The sequence below is a fragment of the Arvicanthis niloticus genome, chromosome 26, assembly GCF_011762505.2.
Source record: "Arvicanthis niloticus isolate mArvNil1 chromosome 26, mArvNil1.pat.X, whole genome shotgun sequence".
Lineage (NCBI taxonomy): Eukaryota > Metazoa > Chordata > Mammalia > Rodentia > Muridae > Arvicanthis > Arvicanthis niloticus.
In genome coordinates, this window is record NC_133434.1 from 1989856 (window position 1) to 2010817 (window position 20962).

At 45.9% G+C, this 20962-nt stretch overlaps 1 protein-coding gene across 1 annotated transcript in view; it reads right to left on the reverse strand.

Annotated features, from left to right (window-relative positions):
- Positions 1 to 2994: 2994 nt before the first annotated feature.
- The window catches only part of Kcnj5 (potassium inwardly rectifying channel subfamily J member 5), a 30924-nt gene continuing 12956 nt past the window's right edge, over positions 2995 to 20962 (reverse strand). Inside the window, exons 2-3 of the mRNA XM_076924594.1 lie at positions 13127 to 14065; positions 2995 to 9066 (exon numbers count right to left, since the gene is read on the reverse strand). Coding sequence (XP_076780709.1) covers positions 8744 to 9066; positions 13127 to 14063 — 1260 coding nt within the window. The 5' untranslated portion in view covers positions 14064 to 14065 and the 3' untranslated portion in view covers positions 2995 to 8743. The remainder of the gene's footprint in view (positions 9067 to 13126; positions 14066 to 20962) is intronic.

The window sequence follows — 20962 nt, forward strand, 5'->3', positions numbered from 1 at the left end:
TATAGACACTTGTCCTTATATATTAAAAATGATATTTTAAATGAAAAAAAAATACAGTCAGTGAAAAGCATGACAGCAGTCGGAGTGTAGCTTTCTGTGGAGCTTAGTGGAAGCTCCCAGCAGAAAGAAATGGAGTCTCCCTCCATTTTGTTTACCTAGGTCCTCTCAGGATGCTTGGAACACAGAGAAGTTCAGAGAATGCCCATAGGATCTACAATCGGAGGTTTTATTAGTCTGACATTAGATGGGCAGCTTTGTAAAGCTTCAGAGACAATTTCATTTCACTAGTGAGGAACCAGTCTCCATGAGCCCTTCTACACTGAAGAGTTTGTTTATTGGTGTGTGTGCATGGGGTGTTGTATGTTTTGTGTGGTGTGTGTGTGTGTATGAGTGTGTGGTGTATGTGTGTGGTGTGTGTGATATATGTGTGGTATGGTGTGTGTGTGCTGTGTATGTATGGTATGTTTGTGTTTGTGGTATGTGTGTATGATATGTGTGTGTGCATGGGGTGTTGTATGTTTTGTGTGGTGTGTGTGTGGTGTGTGTGTGTGGTGTATGTGTGTGGTATGTGTGATATATGTGTGGTGTGGTATGTGTGCTGTATGTGTGGTATGGTATGTGTGTGTTGTGTATGTATGGTATGTTTGTGTTTGTGGTATGTGTGTGTGATTTGTATGTGTGTTGTGTGTTGCATGTGGTGTATGTGTGCTTGGTGTCTGTGTAGTGCATAGTGTATGGTGGTTTGTCTGTGTGGTTTGTGTGTATGATGTATGTGTGTGTGTGTTAAGTGTGATGTGTCTGTATGTGTGTATGTATGTATGGTGTGTGTGTGTGTAGAGTGTGTGTGTGTGTGTGTAGAGTGTGTATGTGTGTGTGTGTAGAGTGTGTGTGTGTGTAGAGAGTGTGTGTGTGTGTGTAGAGTGTGTGTGTGTGTAGAGTGTGTGTGTGTGTATGTGTGTGTGTGTGTAGAGTGTGTGTGTGTGTGTAGAGTGTGTATGTGTGTGTGTGTGTGTGTGTATGTGTGTGTGTGTAGAGTGTGTGTGTGTAGAGTGTGTGTGTGTGTGTGTAGAGTGTGTATGTGTGTGTGTGTGTAGAGTGTGTGTGTGTGTGTGTGTAGAGTGTGTATGTGTGTGTGTGTGTAGAGTGTGTATGTGTGTGTGTAGAGTGTGTGTGTGTGTGTGTTTGGATGTGTTCTTCCTCTATTGCTTTCCACTTTATTTTTTTTGCAAAAGGGTCACTCACTGAACAGGAAGCCTATTATCTGGCTAGACTAGCTGGCCAGTGACTGTTTTATATCCTGCTGTCTCTGCTTCTTTGGTGCCACGATTGCTGGTGTGTCATCATGTCCAGCCTTTTGAGTGGTACCTGGATCTGAATCAGACTCTTATGCTTGCACACAAGCACTTTACACCCTGTTCTCCCCCCCACCTCTTTATTCTCTTAAATAAGTTCTTTTATTCAGGTATTATAACACTAACCTGTGATCCCAGCCCTCTGGAGACAGGAGCATACATACATTTCACATTAGGTCACTCTTTGATAAGTTCTCCTTGGGGTGACATCCAAGTCCTCCCAGTAAGGCATGGCTGGGTCGTTCCCTCTCTCTTGGGGCTGCAGTGCCCTTGGTCTTCACTCAGCCCTCCAGATCCTTCCAGTATCCACCTCAGGACTTTACACATACCATACCTCCCTGCCTCTCTGTCCTCCTGCCCCAAAAGGCTAAGCCTGTCCATCTCATCTGGTGAGCTCCTGTTTCCTTGAGTCTCTAGTCTCAGCAACCAGGGTAAGAGTCAGAGTCAGCCTCAGGTCCTATTCTTGGTTGAGCTCAGCACTCTGCTTTGCTCCTGGATTTTATTGGCACCTGCTGGTCTCTTATTCACGTGTCTTCTGGGCTCCACAACACATAACAAATCCCACGGAGGCAAGAGATCACATTATCTTTTTAGGGTTTGAGTGTTTCATTCCCCCCCCCCCCAATTTGCATGTTGGAGTCTAATCCCCAAGGTAATAGAATTAGAAAGTAAAATTCATAAGGATTAAATCGTGAGGGCGGAGCCCTGGGGAATGGGATTTGCATCATTACTTGGGAGGCCTGTAGGAGAACATGGCCCCTTCTACCAGGTGAGGATGCATGGAAGTTTTCATCCAGGAGAAATAGGCCCTCACTAGATAACGAATCTGCTTGTACTTATCTTAATGTGTCAGCTTGTAGACTGTAAGCAGACATTTCCATTCATTCAGTCTGAGACATGTGTAATACAGCAGCGAGAGTAAGCAGAGACATCTTGGCCACTGCTGAATCCACAAGTGTCTCTTGTTGCTTCTGGAACATAGTAGGTACCAGTAAATATGGTGGTATGTGTAGGAAAACTGAAGTAATGGGAAGAGGCCTTTTGAACATTTCATATATTGTGCACTCTCTCCCCAGCCCCTGTAGGTACTGGGAATTGGGCCCAGGTCCTTGTATGACACCATCCACTGAGCCTGAACTTCTGTTTCCTGATGCATAGTTTTTCAATCTTCACCATGAGACAGGTGTGGGTATGCCTAGCAAAGGCTCACCAAGCCCAGAGGGAGTGGTCAGGATGAATGTCCGTTGGACTGATGCCCAGATCTTCCTGCTCTGGAGGTTCTGAGGAACATACAGATAGGAATACCCTTATATGCAGAAAGGTGGCGGGGGTGGGGAGGACCTGAAAAGGTAGGTTATGTTAATTGGGAGATTTCTAGGCTGAAGAGGAGAGAGGGAAAGACTCCTGAGTAGGAATGGCCCTGAGAGTTAAATGGTTCTCTCCTCCAGAGCAAGTCAATCTGATGAACAGGCTTCCCTCTTTCCTAGCCATCTCCAAGGACCAGACCCAGTGAGCTCCAGTCTACGGGGACAACAGATGGTAGGTGAATTCCTGAATGACTGTAGCTGCCTACTTCTCCAGGTAACAGCACAGCTAGACGGAGCCCGGAAGTTTCAAGTCACAAAGGGCTTGCTGCAGTCTCTACCGTGAACATGTTTATTTCAGAGGTGATTCAGAATGTGACAGCAATATTCTTCTCGTGAACACAGAGGGACACTAAATGTGCAGACATACTATGTACTGGCTGCATCCCGCAGCAGCCTTATCCAGAATGGCCTTGGTTCTCTGTACTTACTTTTACCATTTGAGAAGAATGAAGTCCTACACTCTGGCTAACACAGCCCCTTTCTCACCCATTCCTCCCTTGTGGTTTAGAATTCTTGCCTCCAGCACACAGAAGCCAAGGTTATTTGAATAGCAGCTTTTGACTAAAAGCAAATAGTCCCTTAGAGGAAAAAAAAAATATATCAGCTAACATTTCTATTTCCAAAATCACTCCCTAGACATTTGTTTACCACTAACAGATTGATCCATTTTGTTTCTGGACTCTACTGGGGTCTAAAGAGGCACCTGCTACGTTCACCAACGGGTGTGACTGACTCCCATATAGCAGAGCTTCGGGGCCAGGGTGGGTTTCTGCTGTTAGATCCTTGTTTCTACCATTCTTTCCTCAATTCACAGTCTAGGCTTGAGTTGCAAACATGCCCGTTGAGGATTCCTGTCCCCACAACCTTGCTTTTGACATCTGCACAGGATTCATAGCTCTGCCTGCAGACAAGGACAGCAACATGCACTGTGTCAAGCTGCTGGCCACTGCCATAGCATCCTGGTTCACGCCTATGTCTGTTTCCTACCACCGACAGGCAGTCCTCACACCGAGTGTCACAGGTGCTCTTACCTACTGCTGCCTGCTGACGGGAAGTTTCTGTGCCTGATGTCTGCCGTACGTGTGTTGATTTCCTTCTCTCTGATTACCCAGAGGGGTGGGTGCTAAGTCAGACATAGGACATGCCCCGCACACTGCAGCTTCCCTCAAGATGAATCAATACCCTGGCTCACCATGTTATCTTTACAGGGGAGTCTGAGTAAGGACTACGTCCATGCGAGATTCTGTCACTGAATTGATGATCATCACAGGAGGACACCTACTATCAACCCCCTTGCCAATGACATGCTCAGTGGAAAGCTTAGGTCTCCACTTGAGAGATTGTTAACCTTAACTACTACAGCCTCCCTGCCCTTTCCCCAGGGTTCCCCGATAACAATCATTCTGTAAACTTACGCCCTGCCTGCAGCTTGATAGCTCAGAGATTCCCCAAAGTGGCTATTTCCAAAATTATTCAAAGGAAGAAGAAGATGCTTTAAAGTTACTCATGACTTAGACGAGGTGGGTTCCGGATATCTAATGTTAAATAAAAAAGCAAAAATTATCCGTGGACAGATGAGCTGTGTGAATCCCTGGCAAACTCTGTCTTTGCTGCCATCTTGAAGTTTGCTCTCCCTGTGGAGACTGAGCCCCATTGCTGGAGCAGTGTTCTCTCCAGGCCTGACCTTCCCACCCCAATACCAGACGGAACGCCAAAAGTCAACAACTGCAGGTTTAGTTGAACAAAACCAAGAGTGGGTTTGCTCCAACTGGGAATGCACCTAAGTGGGAGTTCAGGAGCTGTGTATTTTAAATGAGAAAGCTATCTCAGGTCGAGCCATTTTGGGGCAGGGCAGGGATGGTGGTGATGGTGATGGTAGTGGTGAACTTTTAGCAGTGTAATGATGTTCTTTTTCATAAGCCTGAAGTCATATACCTGGGAGGGCAATTTGACAGGGAGCTTTAGCATACTGTTAGAGAACCAAACCCAGAGGTTCTGTAGCCTCTAGGGGAAAGGCATCCTTCCCCATGGAATCTCTTTTTTTCCACTGATCATTTGGTCTCTGGGAATCAGAGAAAAGTATTTCCTAATTATCCTGGGGCAGAAAAAAAAAAGGGAATGTCCTTTATAATACAGCATGAGAATCTGTCAGAGCCACTGTGAGGTCTGGGCTCTGCCTGTGCCTGCAGCCTGGGAGCTGATCCCTAAAGGGTGTTTGTGCAGGAAGATGGCCCCACAGAGTTTGCCTGAGACCTCTCCATCTGTGGTAACAGAGAGCTCCAGACACCTTCACTACAATGTTTGGAGAATCATGTCCAAGAATGGAGGAGTGGTGTCTAACCACTGCTCCATACAACAGGGGCAGGGGGGGGGGTGTCTTACAAGTTGATGTGCAGTCTTTGCTTTGTGTCACCCTCAGGAGAAGCTCCTTGCTCCACAGGAGTAACAGAGCTGAGGCCAGCTGGAAGGCAGGCCATGGGATAAGAGGTGTGAATGAAGGTTCCCAGTTGCTACAGATAACAAGCAGGGACATATTCCTCAGACAGATGGGGGTTCTTCTGTATCAATGTTAACAACTTCAGCCAGGATCTCAAACCAGCCAAGAGAAATAGCACAAATGTGTTCCTTGATCATGCCGGAGCCCAGTGGGAGCCATGTCTGAAGCAGAGGCCTGAGAACAGGATCTTGTGGTTATGTTGCCAGAACCTAGGAGGTGTCAGATTGGTTGGGGAGTATGAGGGGAGAACCAGCAAGAACTTGTCTTCTCCAATTTTGGGGAATTTCTACTGGCACATGGAGCAAGGGATTTTTCCACAGAGAAAGGATGTGGTAGTTAAGGCAGGTTGTCAGCTTCCCAGACTCAAGAAGCAGAGATCTCTGGGAATTATCATTGGCCTCTTCTCTAGCCCTGCCTCAGTTCTTCGTGGCCATGAGGGATAGAATGAGCTCAGAGTCATACAATAATGTCCATGATTAACATGGTTCATATGTAGGAGTAGCGACCCATTGAGACATGGGCCAGCATCAGATTTGGCATTTAATAATAAACCCATGTTTTAAATTTATTGGTCAAGAACTTCCAGAAAATTATTTGAAGAGGTTTTTTTTTTTCTTCAAACTTTAGTGACATCAACTATTCATTGAGAAGGAAGATGTCCTTGGGATGTGAAGGGCAGTCCCCTCATATTTTGGTCACCATGATGGAAACCTGATTGGATCTATTATCTAATTCCAGTACGTATCAGCTCTGGTGTGAGGGGATCTTCAGGAGAGTATCTACCTCTTTGATAGCCTTCACAACTTCTCATTGACACACCAGTGGCCCTGACTCCCACAGACCACTGGTCAGTATTGGCCAGGTAGGGATATTTCAGACACACAAATAAGACAAATGTGAAGCAGGAGCCAGACCACTGTCTGGCCATAAGACCATCATTCCACGCTACTTCTTACCTTTACCAACTTGCCTCATTAAGGGTCCTAACCTGTAGGCACTAGCTAGTTCTGACCAACACAGGATTCATACCAAGGAAGAGAACTGGTCCTGACTGCCTAAGCCTGGGATCCAGAAAGCCAGGCTGAGTATCTGTCTCTTATGACAGCGACTACCTCTCCTGTTAACCTAGACGTCTAGACTCAGCAGCAGGCTCCACCCTTAAACTCCTGACTGAAGCTTACCTACTGGGTGTTGTGGACCTGCTTGCTGATTTTCTTTCCTGAGTAGATATGGCAGCTCGTTTCCCATTCTTTGCTAGACCTGTTTCACCTTATAGAATGTATATAATCCCACCTTATCATTGTGGGACTCCCTCTTCCATCACTCTCTCTCTCTCTCTCTCTCTCTCTCTCTCTCTCTCTCTCTCACACACACACACACACACACACACACACAAAGACATACACACCACAGCATACATGCACCACACATATATACACAAACACAACATTTATCATACACCACACACACATAAGTACACATACCATCCCCACCCAACCTCACACCCACTTACCAACCCTAACTCCATACATACACACAAACATACATATACACACACCCTACACATCCACACACATACCACACTCACAGACATGCACACCACACACACACACACACACACACACACACACACACACACACACACTTCTGCCTAGATCAGTGATTCTTAACGTGTGGGTCTGTGGGTTGAGACCCCTTTGGGAGTCAGACGACTCTTTCACAGAAATTGCATATTAGATATTCTGCATACTGGATCTATATTACAATTCATAAAAGTAGAAAAATTAAAGTTATGAAGTAGCAACAAAAATAATTTTATGATTGGGGTCATCACAACATGAGGAATTGTATTAAAGGGTCACAGCATTAGGAAGATTGTGACCCACTGGACCATCTCTCAAGTTTCAGTCCAGGTACCAAGTGCAAGGATCCCCTCTTCTATTTGTGGCCAGTCCACAATGTAACTATCCATCCCAGCCCACCTTCTGCTCACCAGCCCAGGGACCTGGGCACCCAGTCTGGGGGAGAACAAGGCCTGAGGTTGGGAAGCCATTCTCTAGGCTACCTTAGCTTCTTGCTTCCCTGTGGATGCCAGAGAAAGTTCTCCAGGGCCTGGCAAGAAGGTGCTTCTATTTTCAAAGGCTGGTTGAGAGCCAGGAACACTGGGGTAGAGGTGTCAGGGAACACAACAGCATATTCCCAAGACCAGGCCAGCTTATCGTTTTCAACCTAATGCTTCACTGACCTGACCACCAGTCCTAGACTGGAAGAGAAGGGTCTCTGAGGCTGTAGACCCCAAGGCTCTTCTCCACTCTTGGACTCCTCTTTTCCTAGTCACCCACCCACTCTCATCCTCTTCCCAGGACCAGCTCTCCTTGTCCCACCACCATATTGGAGCAGTTTCCATAGGAGGGAGGTCCAGGGGCATCTCAGTGGCAGCCTAAGACCCTGGTCCACTCTCGGCTTGGCAGTGAAGATGCTGTTATGGCCACTTGTCACTTGTGTTTCATAGCCCCACTTTTCTCTAAGGAGCCCCCATGCAACAACTGTGGCAGATGTTTCCTTGGTAGTTTGTCTCTTGCTTTTTTGAGACAGGGCTATATAGCCCGGGCTGGCTTCAAATTCTCAATTCTGCCTCAGCCTGCCAAATGCTAGGATTACAGGCATGCATCACCACACTAGGCTCCAGATACTTATTTTAAAATTATCCTTGCATTTTTTTTTGTTTTGTTTTGTTTTTTTCTGTCTGCCATCCCTATGTTAGTACAATGAGCTCATCTGGCTCTCTGAAATCCACATGTTCCCCAGGACCATTTTACAGGTTCTTTGAAGTTCTCAGGCCAAATAGTCTCACGAAAGGTACAACTGCTGGGGGCTCCCCTTTGAAGCACAGGGTACAGTGTGACTAGGGGTGTCAGGCAATTGTGAAGACAACATTGCCTGTGCTTCTAAACACTCAGTGTCCTAGGGCCACTCTAATTAAATCAATTACCCTGTAAGCCGCAGGGTCCACTCGACACAGAAGAGGAAAACACACACTAGGTAGTATCAGAGGCCTTGCTAAGAAGCTATTAATCAGTGGGTTTTAGCCTCAGACTAAAAATGCATTGCCCCTGGAAGGCCTCTGTGAACTCATCCCCAGCTGGAGGCCTGAGCATCCATGGACAGAATTACCACCCTGGAGCAGCAGGCCTCAGGAGGAGACCCAGAATCAGGGAGGAAATTGAGCAGGCTCCAGTAATCAGAGAGAAGGTAGATACCACCCTAGAACTCTCATTGAGAACCCCACTCTGGTGACAGCTAATGCTCTCACTCACAGAGGCCTAGAAAGCACTTCTCAGAAAGCCTATGCAAGGCTACTTTCTTTGAGGCCCTGAGGAGGAGATGTGAGGCCTCAACACACTGCTCCTCTCTGTAGAGCTCCCACACTCCTGGGGCCCCACAAAGCTTGTTCAACTAATTGGCCTCTCTGGCCTTCCAGGCTCCTTGGTGTCTGGCAAGAAGAGGCTCTGGGTAGCACACAGACTTCACATTGAGCCCTGGGTTGCCTGGGACACACTCAGCTCATTGGGTTCATCCTCTTTACTCTGTTCAGCCTCAGCTTCTTTCTCAGCCTCAGCACAACCCCCAAGCAAGGGAGGACTGGGAAGGTACTGGAGGAGCCGACTATTCTGCTTCATTTCTGCCAGCTCCTTGGCGCAGCAGCTGGGTGTGTTGGTCTCATAGGTGTCGTGGAAAGTGTTGTAGTCCACCTCATAGAAGCCCTTTTCCAAGGTGAGAACTGGTGTGAATCGGTGACCCCAGAGCACCTCTGTATCCATGTAAGAGCTCCGTGCTTGGCAAGTCATGCCTGGGGAAACAGAAGCCACATGTATTAAGAAGCATCCATCCATCCATCCGTCCATCCATCCATCCATCCATCTATACATCCAGTCATCTATTCATCTGTTCCATCATCCACCCATTCATGTAACTATGTATTCATTATCTGCCCATCCATTTACTCAATCAAACCAATATTGGGCCATTAAATCATCTATCCATCTATCCCTCTGTGGTGGCTTAAATGAGAATGGCTGCCATAGTCTCATATATTTGAATATTTGGCTTCTAGCTGTTTAGGAAGGATTAGGAGGTGTGGCCTTGTTGGAGATGTCACTGGGGGTTGAGAGTTGAGGTTTCAAAAGTTGATGTCAGGCTCAGTTTCTCTCTTTCTTCTTCTTCTTCTTCTTCTTCTTCTTCTTCTTCTTCTTCTTCTTCTTCTTCTTCTTCTTCTTACTCTCTCTCTCTCTCTCTCTCTCTCTCTCTCTCTCTCTCTCTCTCTCTCTCTCTCTCTCTCCCCTCTGTCTGATACCGGAAGATAAGATGTAAGCTCTCAGCTATGCTCCAGCACCATGTTGGCTCGCCGCTGCCATGATACCTGTCATGATTCAAATGGACTAACCCTGTAGAAACTGTAAGTAAGCACCCAAGTAAATGCTTTCTTTTGTAAGTTGCCTTGGTCGTGGTGTCCCTTCACAGCAATAGGAAAGTAGGTAAGACACCCTCCATCCCCCCAACTATCTATGTATCTAGTCATCAATTCCTCCAACAATTTTTCAAGCATCTCTTAAACTTATTTGTGTCAGGGACCTGGAAGGTGAGGCTGAATATGAGATGATCCTTGTCTTGGAGGAGCTCAAACTACTATGAGGGAAGAAAGTGACCAATGAACAAGCAAGATTCTAGAATACACTTCTGGATGCTAAAGAGGGTGGGGGAAATAAAATACGTGCAGACAAGGACATCATTTTTGAAAGCAGCATTTAGGAGTAGCAGGCTGAGTGAGACTGGAAAGGAGGCAGGACCAGGGTTTGAACAAGATAAGTTCATGGCAAGAAAGCAGAGAGAAGCTGGCGGGCATTTACAACACAGGGGAATAATTTGAGGTGGACATACACCAGAAGCCTGCACACTCATGAACACATACATGTATCAACAAAAAAACATGCACACATGTACAGGAAGGGGAGCAAACTAACACCCAGCCCAGCTTCTGGATTTGAGGATGCTCCAATGCCTCTAGTCCTTCTCTGTGCAGCCCTGCCATGGCTGGGTTATTTTTAGGTGTTGCTTCCTCTCCAGAGAGGGAGGGCTGTTTTGTTTATGGATGAGGAAGCCTCTGTGCTTAAGGTCACAGAAAAACAAGTTTTTATTTCACATTCTGTCCAAGGAAGCACACTAACTTGTGCTCTTTGGATACTGAAGGAAAGCCTTCTCCAGTTCCCACCTAGGCCCTCTCCATTTCCCTCTCTAAGCCTTCTCCACTTCCTACCTAAGTCTTCTCTGGGAGAGGGACCATAGAAACCAGAGCAAAGTCAAAAGCTGCTTCCCATTCATCTGAGCCTGGGTCCCCCAAAGCATTCCTCTTTTTGCTCTCAGGGTGATACCTGTCCGACTCGGGACTATCCATTCAGGTCTCACCAACTGAACCCAGCAGAGGTAAAACAAACAAACAAACAAACAAACACCACCCAAGCTGGATACTGGCCAGACTAGACACCCCTCTCTGTGCCTGCAGGCTTCCGAGACTCTGAAAAGACCCTAGCACAGAACTCCCACAAGAACGCCTGCAGAAGTCCCTCAGGACTCTTCCCATTGTTCTTTCTGTTTGTCCTTTAGGGAAATGGCATGGGCTATCCTTTAGCCAGAGACCCTGGCCGCTTGCAACTGTTACCTTTCAATGAACATATCAGCTCTGAGTCTCATCTGTGGCACTCAGTTTGATCCTTTGGTCTTCCCACCAGCACATGATATCGACCCTCTTCATTTGCAGACGAGACAAGCGCGTTGCCCAGACTCACATAGGAATGGTATGGAAGAGCTATGCTGCTTGAACTGGGCCTGTATTCATGCCAAGGCTGGGTCCCATGAGCATGGCAATGGAACAACTCAGGTTATTTGTGAGTAGGTGGTCTCAGTGTCCCTCATAGTCCCACAGACAGAGAACATAGATTAGCTAGCACAGGTTGTGTTAGGGCAGGATGGCAGAGGACAGGGCTTTCAGGGAAATGTGGGAGGAGGGAGGAAACTGGGTCAGCACCTAATCCCTCTGCTGGGTGGTCTGTGGGTGCCCTCCTATGGCACAGCTGGCGGTAAGGAGCACATCACCAGGGATCCATGAGACTATCTATGGCTGCTCCTTTTGTCAGGACCTCAGAGAAGAGCTTCTTCCCTAGAAAGAGGTCCTATGTTCTATACTGATCCTGTTACCAAGGACACACTGACCCTAGAGTCCCTATGTACACAAATCAGCTTCCTGTTTCCTGACTGTCCTCAGCCCCAGGGGCTCCTCCAGCTGCCACCATATGCTTCCTGGCTAGGCTCCGGCCCTCCAGCAGATGGCCAGGCAGCCTTTGGCACAGTCCCTAGAGCCTGCCATCACCCTGCCTGACTCTGACTTGGAACTGGGAAGGCCGATGGAGGTCCTGTTTGAGGCCTCCAGCCAGTAACAAGATTCCCAAGGGATGATGAGTTACACTTGTCTATCTTTCACAAGCCTCTAATGTCTTAGGGGCCAGTGCGGTGTGTAAATAAAAGCTGGAGACTTACAAATAAAAGCCGGAGTTTGAACACTTAATGTCCACCTAGCCCTTTTGGGGTCCAGTATCCGTATCTGTAAAAGGGGATGGAAATCATATAAACACTATTCGCAAGGTTTTGAAGCAGATGTATTATTCTGAGCATGGGTGACTTTTGAACAGGTCAGCACTAGCGTTAGCTTGCTGCTCTGTCCACCTGGTGAAATAAGGAGACAGAAAAAGGAGGGTAAATACAGCATCTGTCTGATGGGTTCTCCTTCCCAAGAAGCAGGAGGGCTGACCGTGAGGGTAGTGCCTGTGGCTTTTAACAGGTCTGGAGCATAGATCCTCTTAAACAGAAGGGTTGTGGGGGAATACTTGTGAACTTAAGAAAGGCTGCATACTGGGCACCGTCTGAACTAGTTAATTTTGTCAACATAAGCCAGAGTCCCCTGGAAAGAGGGAATCTCAAATGCCTCCATCAGATTGGTCTGTGTGTGTGTGTGTGTGTTGTTGTTGTTGTTGTTGTTGCTGCTGCTGCTGTTGTCTTGTTTAATGATTGTTGTGGGAGGATCCAGCCCATTTAGATGATACTACCTGAGACAGGAGAGTCTGTGCTGTATACAAAGGCAAGTTGAGAAAGAGCGAGGGAGCAAGCCAGTAAGCAGTATGCCTTTATGGTTTGCATGGAGTTCCTGTCCTGAGTTCCTTCAATGACGGACCTAGAAGATGAATAAAGAATCCTCTTCCAAGTTGCTTTAGGTCAAAATATTTTATCACAGCAGCAGAGAGTAAAAGCATTCTCTCCTAATGATGAGGCCCACAGCATGTATAGCCATGGTTCTCAACCTGTGGGTCACGGCCCCCCCCATAGGGGTTGCATATCATACGTTCTGAAGAGCAGATATTTACATTATGATTTGTGGCAGTCGCAAAATTATGCATTATAAAGTAGCAACATGTCCCTTCATGCAGTCTTAGGACAGGAAGAATTTTGTCCTATTGGACATGAGGGCTGGCTCTGGGATCCTCCTGGCTTGGCAGTGCTTGCTTATATCTAAGTTTCTGTTTCTAAACCCCTTCTCTTTAATGGAGGTGTTAGAGACCCTATGTTGTAATATGTATTTAAAATCTAGAAGCATGCCTAGAAGGTGGTGAGTTCAGCCCATGTTAGCTATTGCTGGTGCTCCATCTTGGGTAACTGCCCCTTGGGTCACATTAGGGATAGAAGTGCCCTCACTGTCACCTTGGGATTCTTGCACACAAACTTGCACCTGCAAGAGCCCCAGCAGGCTAACCTCCAGGGAGTAGAAAGCGGATCATATGGCTGAGGAGGGAAAAGCGTCTTACCTGTCGCTTCTACCATCCCTTCTAGTATGACCACAACTTCGAACTCTTCCTGTTCCAGTTGAGCTCGAGACATCTCCCAGAAAGGGCTCTTCTCGTTGATCTCGTGGGAGATGATGAGCGGAGATACCAGGAAGAGGCGGTCGTCACCAGTGTCAAAGCCCACATTAATGTCAGTCTGGTTCAAGGGGATGAATTCCCCTTCTTTGGTCTGCCGGGACTTGATAAGCTTGGCACGGATGGAGGCCTCCACGATATGGGAGTTTCGGAGGTCCCCTACCCGGAACATGAGGCACAGTTTCTCATCCCTCATGGAGATGACAGCATTGTTGGAAAACATGAGGGTCTCTGCTCTCTTCTTTGGCTGGCTGATCTTTACAAACATACACCCTACCATGAAGGCATTGACAATTGAGCCCAGGATGGCCTGCACCAGAAGGAGTATGATCCCCTCTGGGCACTTCTCCGTAATGACTCTGAAGCCATACCCAATGGTTGTTTCTGTCTCAATGGAGAAAAGGAAAGCGGACACAAAGCCACTAAGGTTTTCAACACAAGGGATCCATTCTTGGTCACCCACGTGGTCCAGATCACCTCGGACATAAGCAATGAGCCACCAAATGAAGCCAAAGAATAGCCAGGTGATGGTGTAGACCATGGTGAAGACCAGAAGGTTGAAGCGCCATTTGAGGTCCACCAGAGTGGTGAAGAGGTCACTTAGGTAGCGGTAGGTTTCCTGAACGTTGCCGTGGTGCACGTTACACTTGCCTGTCTTCTCCATGTAGCGCTGACGTGGCTTCTTGCCTTCTGCCAGCAGGCGAGTTCGGTCCGTGGCAATGGGGATGTAATCCCGAGCCTGTTTGGGGATCTTCTTGTGGTCCTGGGGAGTGACTCCTATCTCCATGTCTTGATTCATAGCATTCCTAAAATCACCGGCCATAGCTGAGATACAGTGAATTAAAATGGCAATATCATTAGTGAAGTGCCCTGATCTGATTAGTACAGATTTGGAACTGGAGGCTACTTCCTTCTAGGAACTCTCACGGGGATAGTCATTTATAATGACATTTATAATTTATAATCTAGTCTTCTGGAGTTAAAGATTGCAATCCCCATTATTACTGTTTTTTTAAATATGTATGTATGTTTTGCCTGCATAGGTATGTACATCATGTACATGCCCATGCCAATGGAACCAGAAAAGGCATCAGATCTCCTGGGCATGGAGTTACAGACAGTTGTCAGCTGCCATATGGGTGCTAGGAATCGAACCCAGGCTCTCTCCAAGATCAGCCAGTGTGCTCTTAACCACGGAGACATTTCTCCTTCCCCTCACGTGGATTTCTAATATTTTGTTAGGATAGAAGGTCCTCGGGAGCAGAATTTTGTGCCTTTTCATTCCTTGGTACATTCCAGACACCTGGGATAGATTATGTGACACAGACTATGGTTTAAAAGCACCACCGTGTGAAGAATGGAAGGATGTATAAGAAAGCAGGGGAAGATCTAAGGAGTGTATGAAGACTGATGTTGGATTCCTACTTACCCAGCCCCAAGCCTGTACTGTTCTTTAAAACCCTCTCTTTCCCTTCTTTTTGCTGGGGATCCTTTAGCAGCTGACAGAAAGGATGAGGCAGCGTGTGTCTGGTTCAGTGAGTGGTCACTCCTACTGTCTGAGTGGGGAGCCTGGCCATCTGAGTACTTATTAAAACGACAGACCACTGTGGAGATGCACCCGTGAAAAATCTGATCTAGTTAGTCCTGAGCAATTGAGACAGATGGATTGTTTGTACCCCAGGGCTTTCAAAAGGGCTGCTTTTAGAGGGCATGCCACTTCTAAGAGACACATGGAGACTTGGAGTGTTGCATCTATTGCCTTCTTGACATTCTACACGAGCCCACTTAAAATGCTTTGAGACTCTGATAAAGACAGGAAAGAATGTGAACCCCTCTGGTTACTGAGAACAGCTTACTGGGGCTGGGGGTGGGGAGGGGCAGGAGCTAAGAAAATGCAGCTCCATTTGCTTGTTTAATCCTCCACAAGTGATGAGATGGTTATAGCGTGTCCATTTTTCTCTTATTGTTAAAGTTATTTTTGTTTATCCTTTATTTTAACATAGTCTCAGGTTGATCAGGAGGCTACTGTGTAACCCAGGCTGGGCTCAAACATGCACCTTCCTGTTGAGGCTGTGGTGCTGATAAGGCTGGGGTGTGACACTATGCTGGGCTAATCTGTCCTTTTTTTTTTTTTTTTTTTTTTTTCCAGTTGAAGAAATGATACTTGAAGCAGCATTTAGCCAACATAGTTTGGAATCTGATTTTACCTTGCTCTCGCCCAGAGGCTTAACCCTTAAGACATGATGGTGTTCTATGGCTCAAGATTCGGATAACAGATATAACGGACTGCTAATTTCAGAGTTTTATTTGATCTCTGTTCCTGGCATATGACACCATAGGGCAACCTTGGTAAACATTCTTTCTTGGGTTTCACAAGAATACCCTTTCTTGAGTGTATAATTCTCACAGGCCATCGTTTTCTTTGTTGCACTGATAGAGAAACAAAATATCTTTACCACTCTGTGACCCCCTGAGGTAACAGTTTTCTCCTGCAGTCTTGAATCCAGGTACACACTCTGGATGTTCACCCTGGGCTTTGGTATGTTTCTCTTTGGAATCCAGTTGCCGGCACTCTCTTGTGGGAAGTTCCCTAATGCTAGTTTTGGGATTTTATGGAATTCCTTGGAACCATTCTGGTAAGTGTTCTATAAACTGATAGGTAGCCAATTAGAAATTAGCAGGCTTGGCAGACATGAGGTTTGGAACCCTTCTTTATAAGCAAAATTGTGTGAGTTCTAGGGCAGGAACCGTAGGGCTCTAGTTATTAGTCAGAGGAAAGGGACCTGAGTCAAATCTGGTTCTTTGATGGACATCCTGAATTCTCTGAGAACATCCATTTATAACTATTTAAAAGCTGGTTTCAGGTCTACCACTGTGTATTCTATACATACCAATGCCAGCTCCTGTAAGAGTTAGTCAAAATTAACCCACTAATCATCTGGACAGGAAAATTCCCCTTGGGGAAGATGTTGTACTAGTTAGCTTCAGCTGTCAACTTGACACTTTTTAGAGTCACCTGAGGAGAGGGTCTCACTTGAGAGACTGCCTACATCAGATTGGCTTTTGGCTGTGTCTGAGAGAGACTGTCTTGATTGATGATTGGTACAGAAGAGCATAGCCTACTATGGGTGGCACTATCCTTAGGCAAGTGGGTCTGAGTTGTATAAGAATGCTATCTGAACATGGGCCAGGGAGCAAGTCAGAGATTAGCTAGCAATCAGTATTCTTTTGCTTCAAGTTCCTGCCCTGGATTCCTGCCCTGACCTCAATGATGGAAGGTGACTTGCACGTTATAAGCCAAATGAACCCTTCCTCTCACAAGTTGCTTTTGCTCAGAGTATTTTATCAAAGCAAAAGATCATGAACCCAAAACAGCCGTCTATTTCAGGTCTACTAGAAATAGTGTGGTCTGTCTACAATATACATTGACACAAGGTTCTCTTTGTTCATTGTTTGTTCTTACCCCTTGAGGGTGTCCTGTGCTACTCTGTAATAAACTCTGTCTTCTAACTATATTCTCTATTCTTTTTGGCACAGATCATAAGACTGTAGAGATGAGTGGGGACAAGATCAAAATACCAGTGACATCAACCACTGAACCATCTGCCCCCATTGGCCAACCAAGGTAATTTTGGCCATCTTAAGAAATCTGATGACTCTAGCACATCTTTTTCTTTGCTACCTAGGTGGCTACAGCAATTTCGAGGTAACCTTTAAAATGTCACATTGAAGAGTCATGCTTTCAAAGGGTCATTTGTCTCAGACATTCATTGGCCATTTCCACACTGCACACAGCCACCTGCTCCCTGCTCTCAAATGTGGCATTTACAAAGATAAATGACAGAAGAAGGAAAACATGTGGACCATCTTTCTGGAGCACTATATAGGATTTTGTTCCACCCCCTGGATGAGCCTTTGTACCAAGAATCTGACCAGAGATTTTTAAAGCTGGTGACCCCGAAGCCCCTGTGCTCCTGGGGATCCAGCCGTGGTAGCCCACATAGGTTCCAACTGAAGTGTTGTAGTGAGTTTTTCTAAGCACACATGCTGGGCAGGGCTACGGCAGGGCCATGAGAATGGGTAGTCTGGGCACATGGGAAAGTCCACTCTGCCTTCAGCTCTGCTGATTTTCTGTATCGTTTCTTTACTAGTTTTTTTTAATACCCTTCATGCCATCTTATAGGAGAGAGCCCTGTGATGTACTAGAAGCTCAATGGTATTTTCTAGGATATCTCTGCCCATGTCTGAAAAGTTTTACTCTACGAGAAGTCTGCAAGTTTCTGAGTTAAGAGCCATGCATACACCTAAAATATTTCTTATAGCATCCAGAGTATGATGACTAAGTTATAGAGTCTTTGGTTGGTAAGAATTCTGTAGGTCATTAATGAGATAAAAGTGGGAGCTTCTCTGTGGGGATGTATTCAGAGAGATAAACCTGAAGACAGAGACTCACCCTGATTGTAGACAGCAGCATCCCATGGTCTGGAGTCCCAGACTTAACCAAGAAAGGAAGGAGAAAGCAAACTAAGACCTGGAAGTTCATCCCCTTCTTTGACTCCTGATCTGCCCCAATGTGAGCAAGTTCTTACTGCCAGTGATTCCAGCTGCTCATCCAGCCGTGCCTTCTCTACTGTGATGGGCTTCACCTTCAAGCCCAAGCGCACAGTTTCTCCTTTAAGTTGCCTCCAATCCAGTGTCTAACCACAGCTACCAAGGGTAGGACTTGGATTTGAGCTCAATATGCACAGACTTGCTCTGTGGGTCATTGAAAAGACAGTTTTATCTGTGTCTGCCTCAGTTTCCCTTGCTATATATCTCAGCTACTGTTTTCTTGCCCTCTTGCCTGGGGGCCATTATGGGGAACACTACAAAGGACACAATTAGTAAAATGCAGTTTTGTGCCACATAATAGTCCTGTGATCAACAGCAGACTGCATAGACAACTCTGGCCTCCTAAGACAATGTCACACAGTAATACAGCCTGCTCTTGGCTGTCTTAATTTGTATAAAGAAGCTCTACAAAATCACCTAATGGTGTGTTTTCTTCAGACTGTGTCTCTGTGGTTAAGCTGTGTGACTGTATAAATTTATAACCTCTCCTTCCTTGAACTTCAATGCAATGTAATGCTCAATTATCCCAAATTTCAAGCACACAGAGCGAAGAAACATCTAAAACTCAAGCACCTAAATTCTCAGTGGTGTTTACCAGGTAGGCATTAAGCTGCTTGCCCGTGGAACCATTATTACACAGATTTCTTTAAAACTTAAGAGCAGACTCGTCTTGGAAAATCCTGGCCTCCATTGCTTGTGTGCCCAGCCACTCAAAGAGATTTTCAGGGACAATATGGGAAGACTTGAAATCAGGTTCTAGGATCGATTCAATCAATTTTACATTCATTAATTGTGGAGCTACTACAGTCCGGCCCCTGACGGGGAGCTAGACACAGAGTAGTGAATCAGGTAAACACGGTTCAGCCTACTCGTACTTTACATTTCAGCCCTGCTTCTTCGAATCCATAGTGATAGAGCTGTGTGTAACAGCAAGGAAGGAACAAAGGCACAGGATGGCCAGAGGCGGGCTGAGTCTCCTGGCTGCTCTTTTTACACCCCTGACCTAACTGAATCCTATTATACCTGGTCACCCTGTCACTGCTCTTATCTTCTGGCTGCCCCTTTTGCCTGTGGATAGGAAGAGTTACAAGAACACAATGAAAGGTCTCCACAAAGACAGCTTCAAGTCCTGCAAAGAAGGTTAGATATCAACCTTCCACTGAACCTTTATATCAACCTTTTGATATAAAACACAGGTGAAGAGACTCAGAAGAGGCCAGATCAAAGGAGCTGTATTTGAGATGGTGCACAAGTGAAACTGACACTCGTTAAATAGACCTTGGGGCAAAGCATCCCCCGAGACACCCAGCACAGTGCAAAAAGCTCAGGACCATCGGATGGTCTAGGATGCCAGGAGTCCAGGAGTCTCTGTGTAGCAGTCTGATAAGAGCAAGAGTTGCTTTTTGGACAGAGCACTGGTTAAGAGTCTTAGTTCCCCACCTATGAAAATGGGAATCACAAACATCTTACTGGATTCTTCATTTCTCTCTTTCTAACGTGTGGTAGGTTACCATCTGAATGCTTTAAGATTTGGGTGATAGAGGACATTAGAGAAAGGCATACAGAGGAGGAGGTATTCATGTCCCTGTTGAGAGATCTAGGTACTATACGGGGTAAATCTGATTAAGTGTGCTAGGTATTTAGATAAGGTTTGAAAGCAATGAAGACCATCGACGGTGGGCAGGAAAGCACCAGCTCTGATCAAGTTTAAACCTTAAAACATCAGATGAAAGGGTAGATGTTTCAGAGCTTTACTGAGGCCTATTAACAGACCATAACTTCCTTCTAGTTACAAAAGTAATCTGTAGTCCAGATCTGCAGTAAAGATTGGAACATTGCATACTTTTATCTCCTCCTTTGAGAGTTAATGTTGAAGCTGGGCACAGTGGCACATGGTTTTAATCCCAGCACTTAGGAGACACATGCAAGGGCGAGCAGATTTCTGTGGGCTCTAGGACAGCTCAGTTTATATAATGAGTTCCAGGACAGCTAGGGTTCTGTAGAGAGACCCTGTCTGGAAAATAAATAAATAAGGAAAAAAGTCAATGTTGAGTCACTGGCCAATGGGGTCCTCTAGATTTCCCCTCCAAAACAGCATATGTGACTGGTTACACTCCATACCCTTGAGGTAAGGCCTATTGTTGAGGGCAACATTTATGCCAAACATGAAGAAATTGATCTGGTGCCCAAATGGAAGCTTCACCCCTACTGACTAGCATTCATGTTGCTGGAAGGTTCTCTGCATGCTATCAGAGGAGAAAGGTAATCATCAATATCACCCAATGACATAAACTCTGCAGCCTACAACAGAGATCGGCCTGCAAGATAGGCAATAGTGGCACAAACGTGATGGGAGCTACCAACCACTTCTTCAAAATTGGATTTAATGCCTACTCTATAATATTAATCCATACTAAACACTGCTAAAGAAGCCAAGAACTAGACTAGATAGACCATGGACCTTGGAGGAAAACATGCTACTATTATTCTGCTGAAGAAACCTGGCAACAAAAGGAATAAGATGATTCCTAATAACATACTGCTGTACCCAGAGACCCGTGCATTGCTCAACCTCATTAGAGAAGCTTCTTCTTGCGGTGGTTTGGAATTAACACAGAGACCCACAACTGCAGAACCTGCAGAAAGTAAAAGACTGTATAGTACTCAGTCCTAATGAGATATCTTTATCAATACCACCCCCACCACCCACCTACTCACCCTCACCACTACTAAGGATGAGGGATCTTTGCGGAAGAGGAGAATGATTGTAAGAGCCAGAGGTGTGGATGATTCCAAGGAAACAGTGTTTTCCAGACACAATGGAACTAATACACATAAGAATGCACAGAGGGTGTGGCAGCATACATAAGACCTATATAAGTTCAAGCCAGACAAATATCCCAGCAATGAGAAGGGAAATGAACACAAAGTGCCATCCCTAACACAGAAACTATTCCCAGATGATGTCTGCTGGGAAGGCGAAACTCAGTGAGAAAAGAACATGAAGTTGGGTGGGCAGTGAGGTGGGTAAAATCTGGAAGCAGTTGGGGAAGGGGAAAGAATATGATCAAAATTTGATACATGAGAAAATTTTTAATTAACAAGAACAAC